This window comes from Diabrotica undecimpunctata, chromosome 6, assembly GCF_040954645.1.
Source record: "Diabrotica undecimpunctata isolate CICGRU chromosome 6, icDiaUnde3, whole genome shotgun sequence".
Classification (NCBI taxonomy): domain Eukaryota; kingdom Metazoa; phylum Arthropoda; class Insecta; order Coleoptera; family Chrysomelidae; genus Diabrotica; species Diabrotica undecimpunctata.
The window spans coordinates 127,973,009-127,997,977 of record NC_092808.1 but is presented as its reverse complement, the minus strand read 5'-3'; the positions used below and the strand labels follow the sequence as shown (position 1 = coordinate 127,997,977).

At 31.7% G+C, this 24,969-nt stretch overlaps 1 protein-coding gene across 1 annotated transcript in view; it reads right to left on the bottom strand.

The window, feature by feature from the left end:
- LOC140444610 (opioid-binding protein/cell adhesion molecule-like) overlaps positions 1 to 24,969 on the bottom strand; it is a 729,647-nt gene that overhangs the window by 250,219 nt on the left and 454,459 nt on the right. Inside the window, exon 4 of the mRNA XM_072536370.1 lies at positions 15,309 to 15,506. Coding sequence (XP_072392471.1) covers positions 15,309 to 15,506 — 198 coding nt within the window. The remainder of the gene's footprint in view (positions 1 to 15,308; positions 15,507 to 24,969) is intronic.

Sequence of the window (24,969 nt, the reverse complement as noted above, 5' to 3'; positions counted from 1 at the left end):
CACAGTTCTTAGAAGTATGGATCTAGAATATTCGATCGTTAGCATTTTTGATGAGCTTTCGACGGGAAGGATAGAGGTGGACTACTCCAGAATATTATAGTACATAATAACTTATATATATATATATATATATATATATATAAGCATTTCTTTTATGAGTTAAAGTTTAGTTGATAAGATATAATCGTGCTGTAAACTTATAAATAAATATATTTATATAAATTAGAACCACACGTTTTATTTAAAAACGGTACAATATTTTCTTATTACTTACTTCTTTCAATATTAATCTTGCTTCATCATAGAGATAAGTTTGTTACGCAATTTCCTTTATTAAGTATTCATTCATTTGATTTTATTGTTAAGTTCTTGTAAATATATTAAAGCATCTTTCGATTAGACTCTATGTTCATTTTAGAAAGCATGTAAATATTTTTACTAATTCAATACCCTCCTAACTTTAAACACCCTTTCACTAGCTATAAAAATGTAAATTGTCCAAAGTAGAAAATCCCAGAAAATAAATCTGCCACATAACTTCAACCAATTATTTAAATTTCCAACAACTTAAGTTATTTGACCCATTTTAGTTTGATGTCGCCTTAAAAGAGAAAATTAAACTGATGGAGGAGAATAGAAAATGTTGGGTCATAAATTTCCCCAATAGCAAAGTAATTGTCCTCGAACTGTAATGGAATGGCAGTCTACCAGAGACTCCCAGTATTCCATGCCATTCCGTTAATCCTTGTAACCTCTAATTATCATTCAGGTTGTGCCTCTTTGTCTATTAGCCGGAAAGCCGATTGCCCCTTCGAATTTCGGATCTCTGCTCTTTGCTCTCTGTGCTCTATACACTATGAATTGTCGGCCACACACTACATCTTACATCTATATAATAATATTAATTAATATAAAATATTGTATATAATAAGATTTACCGTCATATTTTTGGAAACTACTTCATTGGGACTGCATTAAACTTAATACTATAAGCAACACAGGGCGGAATGGACTGGCACAACAGAACAAGATTTGTATTTTCACGCTTAAATTGTACTACTATTTATGCTGTTTGATAGTAAATTACGCACCTATGAATAGTTATGTAACTGGTAGTCGCCATTGTTCACTATAAAACCAATGTGGTATTTATAGTGTATTTGTGAATTTTAACTATGTTATTGCATTTTATGTTAATTTCAGATCTAAAGGTAAGTTATTAAATTTTTCTTATTGCTTATTAGGATTAATAACTACTGAAATGGATGTAGTAGCTTTCTTTAACTACTTATATATCTTTAAAATATTGTTCTATAACCTTAAAAAAGTTCTAAATTCGAAATGACGAACTTTGGGGCAAAATGATACGGGGGAGATCGAGACACGTCTCTTTCCCCCGCTTTATTTTAAGTATTTTTTTGCCACAATTGAAAAAATTGTCTTAAAGTTTTCTTGTTAAAAATGGTTAGCAACTAGGTTTGAAAAACGAAAAAAATTGATTTGTGGATTTTATAGAACAGGCAATATCCGCAGTAATTGCCACCAAAATATGTGTAGATAAAGCCTCGGGTCAATTTGATGCACTAAAATCAACATAAGCTCGATATGTTAGGAAAAGATGAAATAGTTCGAAATTCTGAACATCTGGGGCTTCTTCCATGGACTTCAACAGGGTAGCTGAAGCTGAAAACTTATGGAATTAAGCGAAACTGTTGGTTTTTTCGAACTTCATGAAAACGACCTTACTGCTCCATCGCTTCCATCCTCTTCTTTGACTGCTAACATCGAAGCATCTATGAGCAAATTCGGACTTCCACAATGAAAGCGTTTGTTTCTTACGGCGCTCCACCGCGAAGTGACCTTATCCTCAAAAATATTGGTATAAACAACCGAAAAGATTCTTATTTATTTAGCCATTCTTATTTATTTCCCAAGCAAACATCTAGGCCAAATTAAGATCAGACGAAAGAGCAATTTGTTTATTATAAATATACTCCAAAATGTTTAGATTACCAATCTCAGAAACACAAAAAGATTAAGAATCTTTTCGGTGTTTTTATGATATACTGGGTAAAACGAAAACGCTACAATTGTAAAATCCATTCTTAACAGGTTGAATGCCTTTGACGCTTAGAAGAGTCACTGTGTATTTTGCTCGGGTACCTCCGTCGCTTATAAGCGTATTATAAGCGGTACGTATTTATATATTTATTTACATTTTTTAGTCGGAACCGCAGTTGTGGTGCATATTTCTTAGTAGGCACTCAAGAAAGGATATTTATTACCCAGAAATACACGTGGTTCAAGTTTTTCAAATATTTTTATTGTTTTATTAATGAATACATTGAGGCTTGTCCTTCCAGACCTAAAAGGAGTCGTTATTATAAGTACACTGAAGCAGAATTGTTAGAAATGTTGGAAAATAGTGATGAGTTTAATGATTTTAAATTAGAGGAGGAATTTGATTGCGGATGGACAGGAACGGACTCGGAGAGTGAGAATGAAATCGGAAAAGTAATATCTGATTCGCAACAACCTGCAGCTGAAGAAAATGTGGATTTACAACAACCTGCGGCTAAAGAAACTGTAGATGAATGTTCCGACATCTGTTGGGAAGATGTACCAGGTGAGATGAAAGATTTTCCGTTTCTAAAATATCAGTCATTCAATGCAGTTCTACCAGAAAACACTCCAATCTGTTTTTTTTTTCGTAGTATATTTACTGATGATATTTTAGAATTTATTGTTGATGAAACAAATATTAACGCGGAAAATATTTTTTTATCGGTGCACACACAAGACAAATCTAGAATTTGTTGATGGAAAAATGTGACGAAGGAAGAATTATTATTTTTTTGGAATATTTTTACATATGGGTGTTGTACGACAACCAAGGATGCACGATTATTGGAAACGGGACCCTTTATTTAATAACGCTAGAATTTCTTCTAGTATGAGTAGAAACAGGTTTTTGCTGATACTGCGAGTACTTCATTTCTCCAGATATCCCCCACCAGGTGAATCTAGACCTAAAGATAGACTTTAAAAAATAAGACCGATAATAAACTTCTTTAATGAAAAAATGGCAGAAATATTTTATCCAGGATGTGAGTTATCTCTAGATGAATCCATGGTTCTTTTTCGCGGCAGGATTTTGTTCAAGCAATACATTTAAAACAAAAAACACAAATATGGGATTAAGTTGTATTTATTAACAAACCCTAGAGGTATTGCTCAAAAATTTGCTGTATATACTGGTATGTTAGACGATACTGGCGGTAAAGGACATTCTGAAAAAGTTGTCCTACATTTAATGGATGGATTATTAAATATTGGCCATCATATTTATAGGGACAACTATTACAACAGTTTTTCTTTAGCCAGAACTATAATTAAGAATTAGACTCACTGCACCGGTACACTTCGGTCTAATAGAAAAATGACACCCAAAGCTGTTATTTCAACTAAGCTGAAAAAGGGAGAAACCATTGCGCAATATGCTAAAGGAGTAATGATAGGAAAGTGAAAGGATAAGAGGGATGTTTTATATATTTCAAATAAATATGTAAATACAATGGTTGAAGTAAAAAATAAAAGAAAACAAAAAGTTACTAAGCCATTGCCTGTCGCCGAATACAATAAACATATGTCAGGTGTAGATCACCTTGATCAAATGCTTTCATACTACCTTCATGAAAGAAAAACAATAAGATGGCCAAAGAAACTTTTTTTCCATATTATGGACATGATGCTCAATAATTCTTTTCACTTATGTATATAATATATATTCTGGACAGAAAATGTCATCATTTGATTTTAGAATGGCAATCATAAATGAACTTTTACCTCTTATGAGAATTTAAATAAAAAAAAGCATTAAATATCGAACATAGGCTAATAAAAAGGAAAGCGACTCCAGGTAAAAAACAACTCGACAGAAAAAGATGTCAAAGCTGTTCCAAAGAAAAAAAAACGGACGGATACAACATACGTGTGCGAAACTTGTCCTGGAAATCCAGGATATTGTCTAAATTGCGGCATTATAATTCACAAATAGAATATAACAGTCAGTTTTATTAATATTAAAGTTTGTTTTTGTTACATATTTTGAAATAAATAATGTTTTAGTGTAGAGTATAGGCAACGCTTATAAGCGTCAACGGTACACGCATATGGATGCCGAAACTCAGTGCCACTGCCGGTTATGAGCGTCAGTATTTTTTTAACTTTTCTTAAATATTTGAAATAGCAATTACATATAAAATTCATATTTATTAGCAACGGCATACCGTTTTTTCTATTTTTTTTTTAATTTAAGACCACGTAAAAGTAAGTTACAAAATAGCGGCATCCAACCTGTTAAGCGTGGCAGTATTATGCAACAAGACGAAATTAGTGTCAGAACTGAAGTTAATGACTTTTATGAGACCTGCATACAGTGTGCCATTCTCTACTTTCTCAAAGTTTCTATAGATGCTTTTGAAGAAGATCCACAGTTGGAAACAAACTAAAGAAATTATTTGTTACTTCAACGAAAAAAGCATCAACATAAATGATACTTTGCTATTTGATCAACTGGCAACGTTAGTGCATTTTGTAGGTAAAACAAATTAAAAATAGACCGATAAAGATAAAAACCACCTCAGTATCACAAAAAATGGGTTTGTTTTTTTTTGAACGCCTACTAGGCAAAAACAGCACCCTAAATTTTTGAAGATATGTCAGTAGGAGTTTGTGATTCCTGCCAAGAATGCTAACATTCAATGGACGGACGAAAGGAACAAGATGAGAATGGATACCCTGCAATATTGCAGGCACTCTACGATTCAAAAATGCACTATTATAGTTTTAACAACTTTATATAGGATAAGAAAGAGGTTTTCAAATTGCATGCAAAAATCCGAAAGACTTGTAATATAATTTTGACTAACGGTATTAGTTATTTTGTTTAATTATGTTTCGAATGATTTATCTATCCAGTGGTCAGTAAGGTAACTACGCCACCTAGGAAAGAAATAACATCTGAAATTTCAATAATATTTTGTTCTCGAAACGATACAGTTAATTTATTGCTAGTTCAAGTTAAAGTTAATTTCATGTAATCGAATGAACTATCTTACAAGTAAAGTCGTCCCAGGAACGCAACTCAACAATATTGGCAATATCAATATAAAATAAAATTAATTAAAAGAAAATAAAATTAAATTATATTAAATAAAATTTATTAAAATTAAATTAAGGTGAATAGAATTAAATAAAATTAAATCGAGTTAAACTTAATTACGTAAAATAAATACCAATTAAATAAAATGAAGTAAAATTAAATAAAATTAGGGAAAAGCTGCACCTGTAAAAAAGGCTGCTATACCGTTTGTGCTTCATTTCCCATGTAAAATCCCATTAATAAATGCGAAGGTTCATTATGTTCATTTTTTGATCGTTGTGTGGTAGGGGTAGAATGGTTTGTCGGATCGTAACGCATGATACATCACTGGAAAGGAGAGGAGGTACCAAATTTGTTGGGTCAGAAAAAATACATATTGCGACGTTGCTAAAAGTCCATCACATCATATCTTATTTGTTATTTTTCTGATTGGAGCATTTAATGCGTTAAATGAGAGGAAAGGAGATAGTATATATATTAAAATGGAAATAAATAAATTAGGCGACTACTAAAAGGGCACTGTACAGATCGGATTCTAACATGCGACAAAGCAAATGAAAGAAGAGTATAATGTAACGAATATATTAAGATAATAAAATACATAGCAACTACCAAAAGGGCCCCACACGGTTGTTTCATTATTATTGAACATACAGCGACATACGAGATATTATAGGGCAGTATAGATAAAAATTAATTTACTTTAAGACTAATTTTGATTTATTGTCTTCAAGAAGGCCTCTCGCTGAGGACAAAATAAACAACTGATCGAATTCTAATATGAATGCTCCTCGTTCATAACAACTGAAAGAGGAGGATTATAACGAATATATTCAAATAGAAAAAACAAACAAGGAGACGAATAAAAGGGCACTACGCAGTATCTTTAATATTAATGAACGTTTAACGACATACGAAATATCATAAGGCACTGTGGATAAAAATAGAATATACGTAAGACAAATTTTGATTTCTTAACTTAAAGAAGGCCTCAGGCTGAGTACAAAATAAACAACTGATCGAATCCTAACATATGTTATAGCAAATGAAAGGGGAGGATGTCACACATATATTCGGATAAATAAAAACAAATAAAAACACTAGCAAAAGGGTACTACACATCATGTTCGATATTAATGAACGTATAGCGACATACGACATATTACATGACACTATGGGCGGTATAGAAAAGGTACGAGCTCTAGGAGAAGATTAGCACTTCTTGATATTAAGAAGCTAAGTGAATACTATAAGGACATACAATCGTTTAGTGAACTGAAGAGAACTGAAATATGCTACCGGACACAAGGAGAAACTGAACACCTCCCAAGGTTTGAAAAACTACAACTATGAAGGAAGAGTCTTTTGTATCTTTGAGAAAGAAAAGAAAAAAAATCAGAGACAACCAAGACTGGAAGAACTCCTCATGTTTTAACCAAAGAAAAGACAAAGATGTTCACAAACTTTTGAAAAAATGTTTTTTTGGCCCACGCCTTGGTTGGTACAAAAGATTGATTTTTGATGAACTCACTACAAAACGACTTGTTTCCACTGAGTTCGTGCAAAGGGTCTTATTGCCAAAACAAAATCAATTTTTTACACTATTTTCTAGCTCCCCTAACTGAAATAAGTGTTTTAATCTCATGTTTGGAACCAATACTATTGCATACCACAGGTTAGAACTTATTATCCTTTTTCTGACTTAAGCTTGTTTGCATTTAACTGCTATATATATATATATATATATATATATATATATATATATATATAAAAGATATATATATATATATATATATATATATATATATATATATATGCACAAGATAGAAAAATATGGGCGCAAATGAGCGCAAATTTATAAGAACAACGAATAACTAACACATCGTCGAATAATAATAGAATAACATTAAAATAAGGGAGGCTGCACCGTAATTGGAAACGGTATATATATATATATATATATATATATATATATATATATATATATATATATATATATATATATATATATATTTATATATATATATATATATTTATATATTTAATATATACAGGGTATACATTATATGCAAAAAAAGTTTATTATTTTAAAAATTTAATGACTGACTGTATAATGACATTTGATTGGATCCCCGTCGCACGAGACGAGCAGTCACTAGTTAATAAATAACTATTCACTAAAAAAGTTTTGTTTTTATTTATTAAACACTTCACAAATTAAATATTATTTATCGATAAATTATTGAAAAAGATGTATGGGTCTCAAATTCGCTAAAAAGGGTATGTTTCAATGATAACGTCTTGATCATCTTTTGCGCCTACGCCCCTTTTGACTTCCCTTTAGCTGGTGGGTAGCGCACTTAAGCCTTCCTTGAGTGGGTTCCGGTTTATGATTTGGTCACCCTATGCATATACCTAAACTTAGAAGCTTTAAGATTTAAAGATAGGACGCCAAGATGTATTATATTTAAATGATTTTTAACCAGACAACATCTTAAATTTTCTAACTAACAAAAATAGGACTAGCATAGAAATATTAGTGAGTGTATGGTCGCCTTGTCGACGATTTGGGCTTAGATTTGCTGTGTGTTGTATGATTGTATAGTAAAGTTCTGTGTGTTTGCGTATTATGCCTAACTTTATAACAGGGTTTCCAGGTACGACCTTTATGGTACGGTTTATTAGAGCTATTCACTTTACGGTGCAATTAACTCTGAATATTATTAATGGTAACAACTTCGTAGATACGAGCAAGTAGAAATTGTTGTCTGTCTGGAAACTTGATGGGACTACTGTATCATTTAAATTCTCGCATATTCATATGGATGAAAGCATTAAATCTTAATGCTAAATGAAATTTCCGGATAGACCATAAAATCTAAAGGAATGTGCGATTTTATGTTTATGTGCATATACTTATTTGAATGATGTTAGTTTTCAATGAAATTAACCATATCCGCATTTTAAAATACATAAAGGATTTTATTTTAAATTTCAATGTGTTAAGTGCAATTTTGTGTATCTAGAAAACACAAAATCGTTAAAAAAACTGTTTAAAAGTTCAGAATTTATTTCAATTTGTAACTGTATTTTCCTGTCACGAATATCTAGATAAACTATGGCTCAATTGAAATTTAGGTTTAAATATAGGATATACAGTTGTCAAAAAAAATCGTAATTTAAGAGTTATTTGTTCTTTTTTAGGCGTATCTTTGAGTTAAAACATTTGTAATACATATTTCCAATAAAGGGTGATTTTTAAAGGCATAGAATTTTGAATTGGAATAAAACAAAGATGGTTTTTATAAATTGACATAAAATTGACTTTTTTCAAAAGATATTCTTTTTTCATTATAATTTAAATATGATTTCTGGTTATCACCGTCACTGCTAGCTCTGACTTAGTGTATTCTGGAGATACAATTTTCGATCACTTTTTCGGCAATAAACTACATTCGTTTTATAAATTCTCATCTGTCAACAAACGCACATGAAAGCTAAACAGGGTCGTACTGAGGTACATTATATGATTTTTAAAAATATTTACTTTTGCAACTATTAGTGTAAGAATTTCTTGAAATTTAATTATTGTGAGCAAAATTTAATGTACATTACGTAACATAATACATAACAAAGTTAATATTTTGAATAAAGTAGCATTGTTATTAGTTTATCAAAGCATAAAAACATACCATTTAAATTACTCAGAGTCTGAGGAGCTACATGTGCTGCTGTCTTCGTCTGGATTTATTATTATGGATTCGATACGGTTCTTTATTATATAGTCCAACTTCCACATTTTGGACTAGACTGTTTGTCGACTCATATAGGTATAAGTACATCATTTTTTTTAACTTTTTTATAAGCTATATTTTTGCTAAGAATATGTTTTTCGATAAAATACTTACTTTTTGAGCTATTCGCGCAAAACCAAATAAAAACATGTTTTTTTTTATTGAAAAATGATCATATTCACTTGCAAATAACTCAGATAATTACAGATAAGTATTTACTTTGTGCAAAAACTGTATAAAATAAAAGTTGCTTAGAATTATTCAGTTTATTCAATTCTGGACAAATTTTGAACGCATGTTTTTAACATCCGAGAAGAGGTCAAACTCACCCCCATAACAAACGCACACATCGGCATATTATCTCTTTTTTCTTTGCCGTTAGCTATGTATATGCCAAGTTTCATGTCAATCCAACCGGTTCTTTAATATTTACAGCAAAAACCGTTGAATAAATGGACTTAAAAGAAATAAAACTTTTCGAAACTTCCATAAATTAAAATATTTGTTTCTCTTACCTTTATTAAAGTGATTACCGCAAGCAATTTTTACTTGGTTGAGAAATACTTAGTTTTTGGATACTAAATGTTCACTACACACTATAAAACTTAATACTTAACACTTAAACTAAACTCTAAAAAATAACACGACCAGTAAATAACTTAACAATAACTATTACATATGACACACTTTATTACAATATATTAACTTAAAAAGCAAAACGCTACAATTTGAATTTAAACAGACTGGCAACTTTGGATCTGTAACATGAGAATCCGTCTGGCTTAAAGCAATAAATTATATTTAATAGCCTCTTGACGAATGAGAGGGCGAAGATCAACACGTCTGTTTAAAGATGAGAATTTGCTAAATAAGTATACTTTAGAGCGGCGAATATTGTCCTACAAAGGTCAATCGTTTCATGCTTATCGGCGTAGACTAGCACCTTCACATATCCTCACATATTACTTTAGCAGCGTTAAATCGCACGATCTTGGAAGCTAATTTAAGGCCGGAAACGTCAAACTATGCGGTTAGCAAATGTTTCCTTCAATAAATCAATTGTGACAAGCCATTGACTGTAACGTTCTGGCCAGCATCGTTTTTGAAGAGTTACCGTCACGGTCCACTGATTCTACCAGACCATACAGCATACCAAACAGTCAGTTTTTCTGGATGTAATATTTTCTTAACATACATATAGTTTTTCTTAAAATAAAAATAGTTTGTTGACGTGGCCATTCAACCAAAAGTGAACTGCATCACTAAACAAAATTCTCTTATGAAAATCGGAATCAATAGCAATCTCGTTTTTGACCCACTCACCGAATCTATGAATCTACGTCTTTCTAGGTGACAAAGTACCTTCAATTTTTGCATGAGTTGAATTTTGAAAGAATTCAAAGCAAGATCTTTCCGAAAAATCTTTCATACATTGGATGGATACGTATCCAACTGCTGTGCACGATGGCAGATAGACTGATTCGACTCTTCCTATATTCTACGCTCTACAACAGCAACAACTTCTTCTGTATGCACTGTGCAATGTGTCTGTGGATGCATATTATCATTTAGAGTAAACGTGGTGCAAAAACGTTCCATGGTTAATCGAATTACTTGCTCTTATTTTTGTGAACAGAACCACAATTTTCAAAATAAATTTGTACAATTAGGAAGCGTTGTTTAGGCGCAAATCTATTCATGCTGAAATGCCAAACCAAACTTAACATAAATCAACTGACAGCTGTCGAAGTGGTCGACAGTTAAAAAAATTTTACTAACTTACATTTCTATGCCTCTAAAAAAACACCTGTTAGTAAATACAGTAGAACCTGCTTAATTCGAACTTTGTTAATTCGAAATCTTCTTTAATTCGAATTTTTATTCTGGTCCCTAGCATTTCCTATATAAGTAATGTTAAAAAGTCGTGAATAATTCGAATTATATTTTGGATAATTCGAAGCAAGAAAGTAGGTACGGTGCCAAAAAGAGCACCTGCAGAAACAAACGTCCAGGAACCTAACATCATAGATAATCAGGTACCCAAAAAATGTGGACTTCCACAAAATAGACGGTGCAGAAACAAAACGTTGGCAGAAGAATAAAAAAGACTGTAATATATTGTATATACTATTTGGCATGCATATATTAGGGCAACAAACGTTTTTATTTTTATTTTTTTTTAATTAGCGGAACCCCAACCTTCTTCTTCTTCTTTTTCTTTAAGTTCCATCTTCTATCAAAGGTTGTAAATCACCATAGCTATGCTGACCCTGTTGACTGCTTCTCTAAATAGCTCTGCACTAATGCATTCAAACTACTTTCTCAAGTTCTTAAGCCACGATATTCTTCGTCTTCGCACATTTCGCTTTCCTCGAATTTTGCCTTGCATAATAAGCTGTAATAATGAGCGTCTTTCTCCTCTCATAACATGGCCTAAGTACTTCAGTTTTTTTCATTCTTAGCTTCAGCTGAGCTAAAGCTTCATTTCCTATTCTTCTAGAGTAACTTCTGCGTTTGATATTCTTTGAGTCCATGATATTCGTAGGATTTTTCTGTAACACCAAAATTCAAAGGCGGCTAACTTATTCAGATGCACTTGTTTTATTGTCCATGCTTCCAAGCTACAAAGAAGATTAGTGAATACCTAACACCGAACCATTCTTAGGCATAGTCCTAACCTTATATCCCGACAACAAAAAAAAATTAAAGAATGATTCACGTGCTATTTCAATACGTGTCGTAATTTCTTTGATTTGGTCTACATTTGACGTTATCCATGATCTTAAGTATTTGTAGGTATATACACTCTCAATTACAGTATCCTCAACAATCAATTGGATTTTTGCATCTGCTGATTTAGTCATGATCATGCATTTAGTTTTTTTTTCAAATTTATTCTTAATCTATATTCATAACAGCATTCATTAAGTCGTTGCGTTACGTTTTGTAAGTTATTGTTATTATCCATCATCATTACTGTATCTTTTGCAAAACGTAAGTTATTCAAAACTTTTCCATTGATATATACCTTCTATACATTGAAGAGTAGTGGTGACAGCATGCAACCCTGGAGGACTTCTCTCTGTATTTTGATATCTCGGGTATTTTGGTTGTCAACTCTTACCTTGGCAGTTTGATTTCAATATAGATTAAATATAATTCTCATATCACGACTGTCAATATTTTTGACATTGATATCACGGCAAGATCTAAACAACCGGCCAGTATAGAAGACAAATGGAATTGTATTAAAAAAGCTATCGTAACCACCACATTGTCTCTAATCGCTTTCCAAAAGTACGAAAAGAAGAATTGGATAACTGACGAAATATTATCAATGATGGAGGACCGTAGATTATTTAAAAACAAAGACCGAACCAAACATCAGAAGATTAACCGACAAATACGAAAAGAGTGACGCAAAGCCAAAGAACAGTGGCTGCTAGACAGACTTGAAAAGAAAACATGACCACTTTAACATACATAATCTCGTTCAAAAAGTGACAGGTCATACAAAACCTTGCAGTTTTAACAGTATTGTGAAGAACAATAAATTAATTACTGATCCCAAGGATTTACTTCAACATTGAATAAACTACACACAGCAAATATACTCAAACAACACTAGAAGAAACTCTAAAAGTGAATATAAAAGTGAACCCTCCTCCAAAATATTTGAAGTCAGAAGTTGTAAGGGCAATCACACAGAGCAAATGGGGAAAAGCACCAGGCCCAGACATATACATAGAGGTTGTAACAATGTTCTTCTTCTTCTTCTTCACTGGCTTTACAACTCGGGATGAGTCTTCGCCGCATCCACTATCGCCCTCCATCGTCTACGATCTTGCGCTTCTATTTCAAATTGTTGTACCCCAATTCTAGATAAATCGGTTTCAACATCATCCTTCCATCTTTTTCTTGGTCGGCCTACTGATCTTCTACCATCTGGTCTTTCAAAAAACACTGTCTTTGACACTCTGTCTAACAATGTTGAGTGAAGCCAATATAGACGCCTTGGTAGATCTTTTTAATGACATTTATGAGTCCGGTCAAATACCCCAGGATTGGCTTCAACCAACCTTTATACCAATCCCAAAAAAGTCAAAAGCTAATAGTTGCGACCAATTCCGAATGATCAGCGTATTGAGCCAGGTCCTAAAACTCTTTATAAAGATAATTCACACAAGAATATACAACAGATGTGAAAGAGACATTGACCCCACACAGTTCGGTTTCAGACAACCATTTGCCACAAGAGAAGCACTTTATAGCTTAACTGTCCTACTTTAGAAATGCAGAGATCAGCAAAAATATGTCTTTCTATGCTTTATAGAATACCAGAAAGCGTTCAATTGTGTTTATCATTTAGAATTAGTAAGATTGCTCCAGGAACGTTCGATAGAGGAGAATGACAATTATATTTCTCAATCGAAAAAGATGTACGACAGGGTTGTGTTCTGTCACCCCTCCTTTTTAATCTCTACTCTGAAACAATTTTCGATAGAGCCTTAAGTGACACTGAAGATGGAAAGCGTTCGATTATGTTAATCATTCAGAATTAGTAAGATAGCTCCAGGAACGTTCGATAGATGAGAATGACCTCAAAATTATAAAGAACCTTTATATGAATCAAGTGGCATCTGTGAGAGTAGGACTGGAATCTACATCATATTTCTCAATCGAAAAAGATGTACAACAGGGTTGTGTTCTGTCACCCCTCCTTTTAAATCTTTACTCTGAAACGATTTTCGATAGAGCCTTAAGTGACACTGAAGATGGAATCAAAATCAACGGACAGACTATTAGTAATCTTCGCTATGTTGATAATACAGTCATAGTAGCAGATAGCAAAGAAGCGCTACAACGACTAATAGATAGAATAAACAATGAAGGAGAACGACTGGGCTTGAAGGTTAATATAGACAAGACGAAGGTAATGGTGGTTAGCAGAACACGAAATATGCAATTAAATATAAGAGTAAACAATAAGAACGTCCAAAAGATCCCCAAGTTCAGATATCTCGGTAATTGGATAACTGAATATCTAGATCCATAGAAATACGTAGCAGAATTGAGCAGGCCAGAACAGCATTTACTAATATGAGAACCTTGCTAAGCAACAGCAGCCTTAACTTAACGCTTCGATATCGCTTTGTAAAATGTTACATTTTACAAACCTGGACCATAAAGGCCAATGTGATGAACCGATTGGAGGCCTTTGAAATGTGGGTATTTATAAGATTACTTAAAATTCCCTGGACAGATCAGACAACAAATGTTGAAGTATTAAATCGAATAGGCAGAGAACGAGAATTGCTGCCAATAATAAAAAAATGAAAAACTGCTTATCTGGGTCATATATTTCGAAATTCCAAGTATCAGTTTCTAAAGCTTATTATGAAAGGGAAGATAGAAGGAAAACGGGGCATCAGAAGAAAGCAATACTCATGGCTTAAAAACATTAGGGATTGGACAAACCTCGATGCCCATGCACTCTTTAGAGCCACAAAAGACCGAGAGGAGTATGCCAGAATTGTCGCCAACATCCATTAATTAGATAGGGCACCATAAGAACAATTTCATATTTAAGAGGTTTAACAATTCTGCTGTGCATTATTTTTAAAAATGTTTTAAGTGTGTGACTTTTTGAAGCTATTGTTCTGTGATCTAAGCAAGATATTGCACTTGACTTTTTGGGTATTGCCGCAAAGGTCGATTTTAGCCATTGTCTAAGGATTGTGGCAGTCTGATATATTAGATTAAAAAGTTCAACCATTACCACTCAAGGCTAAAACTCAGAAAAAGTTTTTTGTATTGTATGCCAGTGTGGAAAACAACAAAAGATGGAACACCTTTTGTCATGTTTCATATACCTCTCAACTTGTACGATCGACGATCTATAGTTGGTCAGCGATGCTGCAATTAACGTGGTTCGTTATTGAGTTGAGAATCTTAGTTAATATTAGACAGGAGATCGGACTCGTAAAAGTAAAAATAAGTGTTACGATTAGAGATCAAACAAGAGGCAATTTGTTAAGATTAGGAGAAAAAAAAAGAAGAATAACTACTGTGGTGTGAGCAGTAGCAGATAAACTAAAAATTACTGTTGTAAAACCCAAAATTGGAAACATACAGTTAATACAAAAACAAGAAGAAGATTGTAATTTATTAATATTAATTTTAAAATAAAATATAAAACATCGCAATGACTACAAATAACACTCCATAATATATTTGTGTTACTATCCGAGACTATAAAATATTGGCTAAGTAAAATATTGCGTATTGAAAATCTTCCCTTTATGGAAAAATATAAAAAGACATCATAAATCATCCTTAAATCGACTCACTTAATATTTCTATGGTGTGTATAAGATCCCCTTGGGACCCGTCTCCGATCTGGCAAGTGTAGTCTCCTTGATCGGCGTGGCGGATATCCTTCAATTGTAGGTTGTAACCGATAAGGGAAATTCTTGGGTCCATGCTGATTAGCTGTGGTCCTGCACTTACTAGCGTCGTCCCTCGTTTCCATACTATCACAAACGGACCTGAAAGTAATAAATTGATAATGTAGTACACGAAAGATTTTTAGAAACAATTTTAAATTACAAAAATATGACATTTCTAAAGAAATTTTTATAAAGATATCATAAAATATTTAAAGACAATTTAGGTGTTGTGTTATAAGTTAAGTGCAATAATTTGGGTTAAAAATAGTGGCTTCACAGAAATAAAGCTTCTCGTGCTTTTTTGCTGCTTTTTATTTCTTTTTTTTTGTGTCATAAGTTTGCCTTCTGTGTTTTCTTCTGTCTTCGTAATCTTCTGTAGTCAGCCACTTCTGGTAATCTCACTTCTTTTCTTTTACATATTTGGTTTTCTATCTTTGATGACCACCAATATGAGTTTTTCTTGTTATAAAATATCCGATCATTAACACTCTTCCAATGGCTTATTCTGCTGCTAGGTGTATTTGTATTTTCACGTTTTTATATCGTTCTTTATTTTTTATTATTTGATAAGATAAAATTTTAAGAAAAATGATTTAAAAATCTAACATCTATTCATTTTCCTTTTGAAATTAAAAAATTTTTAGCATTAGGACCTAAATTTTCTTTATGTCCTTCCAAATCTGATATTAGAGTTCCTAATTTACTTTCTGATATTGAATCAATAATCAGACCACTTAATGATAGTCAAAAGGATGTTGTTAGGTCTAAATGTGCAAACGTTATTACAAACTTTTTACATAAAGAAGTCAAAGATCATTTTTTACATTGAAATTTACATTGTCAAAAGCGATAAAGGTAACGTAACTGTTGTAATGTATAAAGAGGATTACCTACACAAAAATGTAGAAGTCTTAAATGATACTAAGTATTACACTACACTTAGAAGGAGTCCTGTTTGTAGTTTACAACAAAAAGCAAATTGTCTAGTATCTAAATTAAACAGAAAGAAATTTATTGATAATAAAAAAGCAAAAGAGCTCAAAATTTATAATTCTATTGTTCCACGGTTTTATGCTCTACCTAAAATACATAAACCAACTTTATCTATGAGACCAATTGTTTCATCTTTATGTCTCTCATCATCCAAATAAGATGAAAATAAACCTTATAACAGGATTAAAAGAACGTGTTTTAAAACTTTCTTATCCAGATTATCTACATGAAGATCTTCAATTGTTAAAAAATATTTTAATTGAAAACTCTTATCCTCCAGATATGCTACATAGGATGCTTTTTTCTAATATTGTTAATATAAATAACTTAACACCATTTTTTGCTAAATCTCAAAACATTGTATCTAACAATCAGAACATCTATTATCATTCACTACCTTTTATACCATCATTAACACCTAAATTAATACAAACACTAAAGGTCATTGACAATATAAAAATAGCAACAAAGAACATCAAAACTATTTCATATTTATATTCCAAAACTAAATATCCTATAGACAAATTTGAAAAAACGAATGTAGTATACAGCATTAGTTGTACTCAGTGTGAAGCTGACTATGTTGGTGAGACCGGAAGAAATCTTTCAAATCGCATTATTTCTCACAAAAGTGATTGCAGAATTAAAAAACCATCTTGTGCTTTGGCAGAGCATGTAATCGATAAAGACCATATTATGGATTTTGATAACATAAAAATTTTATGTAGTGAAAGTAATAACTTCAAAAGGACTTTTTTGGAAATGGTTTGTATTAGCAAAAGTGATAATAATTTAAACAAAAGAACAGAAATTCAAAACCTAAGCAAAATTTATAATTATATTATTTCTTTATAATTTATATAAATATGAAACTTGAAAAATATCACATTTTTATTTAATTTTCCATATATCTGTTACATTTTTTCAGACATCTATCAATGGTGAATAAATCTTCTTCTTTTTTGTTACTAAACAAAAAAGAATATTTAAACAAAATTTTATTTTTGACAATATAATTGTCAAAGGTAAAAATTTTAAGTTGGCATTTATGACATTGAGGCTTATTTGTAATTGGTTGCTACTTTAAACTATTTATAAATTCAATTATTTTTGTTAAGAAAATGTTTTCATAATTATTAAAATTTCAGGGAAGAATTTATTAGATAAGGGCATTTTAGTATTAATTCTTTTTAAAATGTATTTACAGCAATTTTATTAACGAAACTAATTTTATTTGGTGAGTTAACAAAAAATGTTTTTCTTTCTAGTTCAACTTTGTAAGATATTTTGTCTTTTTTAGCAGCTCTTGATAAGAATTGTAAACACAATTGAAAGCTCGAGATATTAAATAGTTAACCAATAGCCCCTTTTATTGACTCCAACCCATCAAAAACATTTATATATATATATATATATATATATATATATATATATATATATATATATATATATAATATATCTTCTTCTTTTGGCATCATAACCCTGGATGGGTCTTTGCCTGTCTGGCTATGTCTATGATTTTTCCATTCAGATCTCTCTTGTGCCCTTCTTCTCCATTGTCTTATGTTCATTGTTTTCAGGTTGTCTTCCACGTCATCCAACCATCTCGTTGTAACATTTTCTTTGTTGTTTTTGCATCGTTTTGTCTCTGCACATGTCCCAGCCATGACAGTCTTTGACTTTTCACAAATCTTACAATGTCATAACCTTCATTTAACTCATTAACCTCGTCGTTTCTCCTGATTCTCCATGTGCCATCTTCCTCTTGTACCGGGCCATATTCTTTCCTCAGTATTTTTCTCTCGAATGTCCTGAGTTGGGCTTCATCTTTTTTCGTCATTACCCAAGTTTCACATCCATAGGTTCTTCTTCTTCTGGTTCCTATCCGTTTCGGATGTTGGAAATCATATTGGCAATCATGACCTTGCTCGCTGCGGCTCGAAACAGCTCCGTTGAGGTTTTCTTAAACCATGTTCTTAAATTCCGCAGCCATGATATTCTCCTTCTACCGGGTCCTCGCATAGTTTCTAATAATCCTCCATAGGTTACTACGGGTCTAATCAGTGTTCTGTAGATAGTCATTTTGGTTCTTTTGTCTAATAATTTCCATGTCATCAATCTTTTATTAGCATAATATGTACGATTCCCGCTGGAAATACGTGCATTAATTTCGCTACTTACGGAGTTCTTCTGATTGATTTCTGTGCAAAGATATGTAAAGTCATCCACTCGTTCGATAGTATAGTTGTCTATTGTGATATTATTTTTATTGTTAGTTATTCTTTTGACTGTCATATACTTCGTTTTTGCTTCGTCTATTTTGGGACCTCTTTTTCTTGCTTCAGGATCAATTTGTTTGAACACTTCCATTAGTCGTGGCTTATTCCTACTAATGATGGCTACATCGTCTGCATATGCAGTAATTTGTACTGATTTGGTGTTTATATGGCCGGTTATATTGGTTTTTCTGATGACTGCCTCAAGAACTAGGTTGAATAGCATGGTTGATAGGGCATCTCCCTGTTTTACTCCCATGTTGATGTTAAACAGGGGAGTCAGTTTTCCATCTACTCTGACTGCGGCTTTTGAACCCTGCAACGTCATTTTTATGAGGCTGATGTATTTCTTAGGTATACCTAGATTACAAAGGTCTTCCAGCATTCTGTCTCTTTTCACACTATCAAAAGCTTGTTTAAAGTCTATATACATATTATATAGGTCTATATCGTATATATATATATATATATATATATATATATATATATATATATATATATATATATATATATGTATATATATATATATGTAATATGTACTCAATCTAATCATATTATATATTGCACATAATACAGTAAAGTTCTATATAATTAAACAAGATTTTTGAATCAAAATTCAACTGAATAAAAATGAATCGATTTTAAGCTAATAAAAATGTAAAAGCTTTCTGTTTGAGGATGAAAGAATTTTGGTTTCACCATATAGAAAATCCTTTTAGGAGATAAACAAGAACTTCTGAGTATATTTCAAAGAAGAGCATAAAGAGTATTCTCCTAGATATTAGACGAGAAGTATTTGATAAAAATTTATTATTAGATAAGAACTTCCTTAGATCTTTTTAATATTATACTCCATGCACAATTCTTTATTTAAAAAATGTTAATAAATAATAGAATTTGGTTTCCAAATAGAAATAACTAGCATATATCTTTAAATAATCTTTGTTAATAATGTTTTAGTAAGTAAAATTAAAAATTAATGTAAAATTTAAATAAAATGGTCTATTATATTTGCCAAATATATCAAATTTTATATTGCCTGACTAATTTCTAATCGTGAATTTTTAATATTTTTTCTGTAGGCGTTCCAAAAACTATACTTTTGGTATGATTTTAGTCCAGTCGTCAGAGAGTTGACTCCTAAAAATCATAAGAACACACTAAATTTTGCCGAGAATATTAATTTTGGGACCCCAAAAAAGATGCAATAAAATTTACCACTTTTACCCCCGGACTTCCCCCTAAAACCCCATCGTAGGGAAAGTAAAAACACAAAAAAATCGATTTACCAAGAATCTTTATGCCACAGAAAAAAATATTTTACATAAAAAATGTAGCTGAGATAATTTAAGACAAATATGTTTATTAGCACTTTTTGTGTAGAGTGAACCATTCTCTCAGAAACAACGCTTAAAGCGACTTTCGTTTTTGAATGTCAGCTACGCGGTTTTTATAAAGGTGTTTATACAGGCGTAATTTTTTAAATATTCTTGTGAGATTAACCCAGATATGCCTAAAACCTATATGAAAATAGTTTTTAATATTTTTCTCCAAATTTACGTGTTATGTTAATTAACAAAAACATATTTATCGTAAAAACAAAATAGTAATGAAAAATAAGTAAAAAAAATACTGTACAAAATATGATACACCAGGCATATAAACTTCTATTAAGTTTTAGTGTGATATGAAACATAACATTTAACATGTAAGCCTACGTTGCATTTTGAACACCTCATTTTTTGCTCTATCGTGGCAGAAATTACAGCAAGTTGGTTTCTCCTGTGGAATTACTAAATGGTCTAGTCGATCATAGCGAATATCAATGTTTTCATTGGCTGATGGACGACCTCGAGAATAGGAATTAGGTTTTTATTTTGTTGTAACAATGATGTTGCAATGCGTCTTCTAAATGATAACTAGTCTAGTTTTCCTTCACGCAAAAGATGAAGTTGCCAGGCATTCTGAACAGCCATGTCAATGCATTGATTGATCAATAAAAGATACCATTTTTTGTCGCGAATAAAAATGCGGTAAAGACTAATATTTTGATCACTACGATCTACTCCGCCCATGTTTACATTATACTCATGTACGAGATGCGGTTGTTCTACCTGAAATGATAAATATTACTAATATTACAGAGGAAGATTGTCTATTTTCTTTCATACCTGGATCGTCTTCTTCTCCTTCTGTGAATACCGCTTTACAAGATTAATTGGTTGAAGTCCTGCTGAGTTTGAACAGAGCGTTACTAAATTATTGTTATGCAATTTTACTGCAATTATATTTTGATCAGTAATTTTTCTGTAGTCATAATATGTCGTTCTCTTTTTTTCATAATTTTTGAATCTTGTAAGTGTATTTCTGGTAAACGATTTTCTCTAACTGCGCCAGTGGCTAAAAAGCTTTTTTCTGTTAGTTTTTCCGTGAGGGGAATAGAGGTAAAAAAGTTATCAAAAACCAAGTGGAACTTTTCATTTCGCCATTTTTCCTTAACACATTAGAATATTTCAATACGACGCTTGCTCCGACTCCATAATCGGTATAAATTTTACTAATATTAGTTGATGATCCTTGGTATGGTTCAAACCAGTAAATATAGCCAAGACGTGATGTACCAACCCATAATTTCTAACCGTATCTGATGGGTTTACCATGTATAAATTGTTTGCATGAATGCCTTCCAAAGTACGGAACCACTGCTTCATCTACAGAATGCGTTGCCGTTAAAGGTCCGTACTTCATAAACTTCTTATTCAAATTTACAAACAAAGGCCTGACTTTTGCTAATTTATCTCCTTGTTCCAAGGTACAGTTATCTGTCAGATAAAAATTTGATATAATAAATTCAAATTTATCTCTCGTAAGAGCTTCTGTCACAAGTTGATTGTTAGCATCTCTGTCACGTTGCCAAAACATTCTCCTCCGAGGAATGTTTACATACCTACTCCATATGAGAGTTTCCAGAAAAGCTCTGACTTCATATTCTCGAATTTCTTGTTGACGATTCTTCTGTGAAGCATATCGATTAGTTTCTGACGTTATCAGGTGTATGAATTCTTCATAAAAAAAAGGGAAAACCATTCAAGGGGACTCTTAGAATCATGTTGTTCTGGAAGTTCGTTTACAATGATACATTGGTCTTCCATCTGAATGTCTTCTTTTACTCAGTGGTAGATTTTTTTTCTTAGACCTTTTAACTGTTCTTTTTTCTCCCTGCTTTGGTAATGAAATATTATCTTGAGAATCGGTTACTAATGCGTCACCGTAATTATTTTGCACATTTATTTCAGCAGAAGCTTGTAATTGCGACCCAGGTAAATTATCCATTAACATTACATCTTCATCACCAGAGTTTTTGTCTGTTAGGATATCACATGCATTTATTGGAGGCATTAAAGTAATACTATCTACATTTGCTACTAAATTTTCATCATCTTCTAACATACTAAGCGCATCCTCCAATGAAAAGCCCCTAAAAATAAATAGTATGGTATTTTTCTGTCGTACAATATTTTGTACACTAAAATCAAATTGAAATATAAATGTGTTTTCTACAAGTAAACACAAAAAGAATATTTTTTTTTTGTATACATTATAACAAATATTTACTTACTTAGCAAATCGTATTCCGAATTCGGCCATGTTATAAAGAGTGTAAACTTTATCACAATATTATCGCCAAATATTTCAAAGCCAGCAATTCACAACTACATTGTACACTCTATGGTTGATTACTACATACTGAAAGTATTTAGGCGGTTATCAAGAAATATGATCCTTATAATATAGATAATCAAGTTAAAAGATATTTGTGGTGTACAATTTATTGTACGTCAGGCATATCTAGGTTTAAAATTGATCACTTTCATCGACCAGTCGTAGTAAAATTTCCATTTTTAGAGATCAATCTTTAAATCTTGTAACATCAAATTTGAATTTTGAGTTGTGGCAACAAATATGAGGCATTTGAAATATGAATACAAATGCAGAATTTAATGTTTTACATTTCAAGCGATCGCACGTCACGGGAAATGCCTCCAAGAAGACGATTTCGGGTGTAGTTTGTAGCACAAGTTTGATTCTTTTGAAAAACGTACTAGCTTTATTGACAAAAAAAGTGTTAAAAGTTTAGATCCAGCGTTTTTAAAGCATATTTCAAATGCGTCACATTTGTTGCCAAAACTCAAAACTAAAATTTTGTGCTAAAGGTTTTAAAGGTTAGGCTCTAGTAATCGATACTTTATAGTGACCAGTCACTAAAAGGAATAAATTGCATTGATCTCATGAGAATCATTAAAAATGACAAAAATCGCGTCACGTTTATTTATTAACCGCCTTTAATTTACTTGCGGCAAAACACAAAAATTGCATATGAAAGCTAGATTCTTTGCCTTTAAAAAACATATTGATTTTTGACGATAGGACGCTTGGATCAAAAGATATCGAATTTTTACCGTCGAGCTGATACAAATTTTATTGAACATTGATTTCGCGCGCGTAACTGATATTCAAAATCGACGGTCGCTTCAAGCGTTGTTTCTGAGAGAACAGTTCATTATACACAAAAAGTGATATTTAACATTTTTGTTTAAAATTATCTCAGCTACTTTTTTTATTAGAAACATTTTTCTTACGACCTAAAGATTCTTGGTAGTTCGATTTTTTTTTCGCTTTTACCCCCTGCGAGGGGCGTTTTGGGGAGATGTCCGGTGGTAAAAGTGGTAAACTTTTTTGTATCTTTTTTGTAATATTCCCCATTAATATTCTCGACAAAATTCAGCTTATTCGTAGGATTTTTACAGGTTTAGTGGCATTTTCGTCTCTGACGACTGGAGCATTTATTAAATCGAAAGTTCCACTTTATTCAAATCGTACCAACTACTTTTGGGACGATTTTTTTGAACGATTTTAAGTATTAATATAGACGGTCTTAATGATAATATCAACTTTTGTATTTTGTATTTTTATTATGGCAGCGTTTGTAATATAAGATTCGAAAGTGTTTTTGGTTTTTTATTAAAAAATATGAAAATCAGTAGTGAAGGTGACGCGGCATACATTCCTCATAAGATTAGTAACGCTGCTAAAATGGCTACTTATGAATTATTGCAGCTAAAGTCAAGAGAGAGGTACGCATGATAAATAAAAACCAACAAAAAAACAAAGAGGACAAGTTCTGGGGTTCTGGGATAAAATGCAAGAAGTGATAAATCATTTTACGACAGCGAAAATTATAATCACATGAGATAATAATGCTAAAGTGGAAAAAGAAATGGAAAAATGAAACGATGTTATCGAACCTTACGGAGAGGATAAAATCAACAATAATGGAAAACTGTTACTTGAATGCTGTTCAGACAATAACATTAATACACATTTTTAACATAAAAAGATACATAAGATCAAAAGAGATGTCATATCAAGAAAATAAACAACCAATTGTTAACTATACTATAGTAAACAACAAAGAGGGCCTAGACAAGAGACGTAAGAGTCAGAAGAAGCTATATGGCAGTGATCACTACCTACTGGAAACTACATTTAACAGCAAAATAATAGAAATAAAAAAGGGGACAAAAATAAGAAATACAAAAGTAGATATTTAAAATACATACACTAAGAGAAAAAACAATGAAAGTACTATACAAGAAAGAGGTAGAGAAGAAAATGGACGAAGAACGAGAAGCGACAAAAATAGTAAAAGAAGAATGTGAAAAATTTGGAAATGCGATAATAAATACAACAAAATAAATATGATGGACACAAAAAATAATAGAAAAAGGACACTATGGTGAAAGAACGTGGTAAAAAGTAAAATAAAAGAAAAGAAAAAACTTTGGAAATAACACATGCAAGAAAAAACGCAACAAAAATATGAAGGCTACAAAATATAGAAATTAAATTTGTAAAAAATAATTAAAAATGGGAAAGACAAGTCCGAAAAAAAGTAAAAAAAAAACGGGTGTGGCAAACCAGTGGGACTGCCGGTAGAAGTTATACTTCTATACACGCGTTCGTCGTTACAAATTTATATGGGAGTCAATCTGCACAATCATTACATATGTAATGCTATAGGTAAGAGAGAGCAGAAAGAGAAAATTAGGTATACAGGTATATGGTGCATATGCGTTTGCTGTATATAAACATTTGACCTGTAATAGGAGTATAGTAAGTAAATGAAGGATTGAATCAATATTTTAATGAAAATATATATTTTTATTTTCATATATGTATAAAAAGAGTTGAATGCAAAAAAATTTTTTTACACATACTCTGCAGTAAAATTC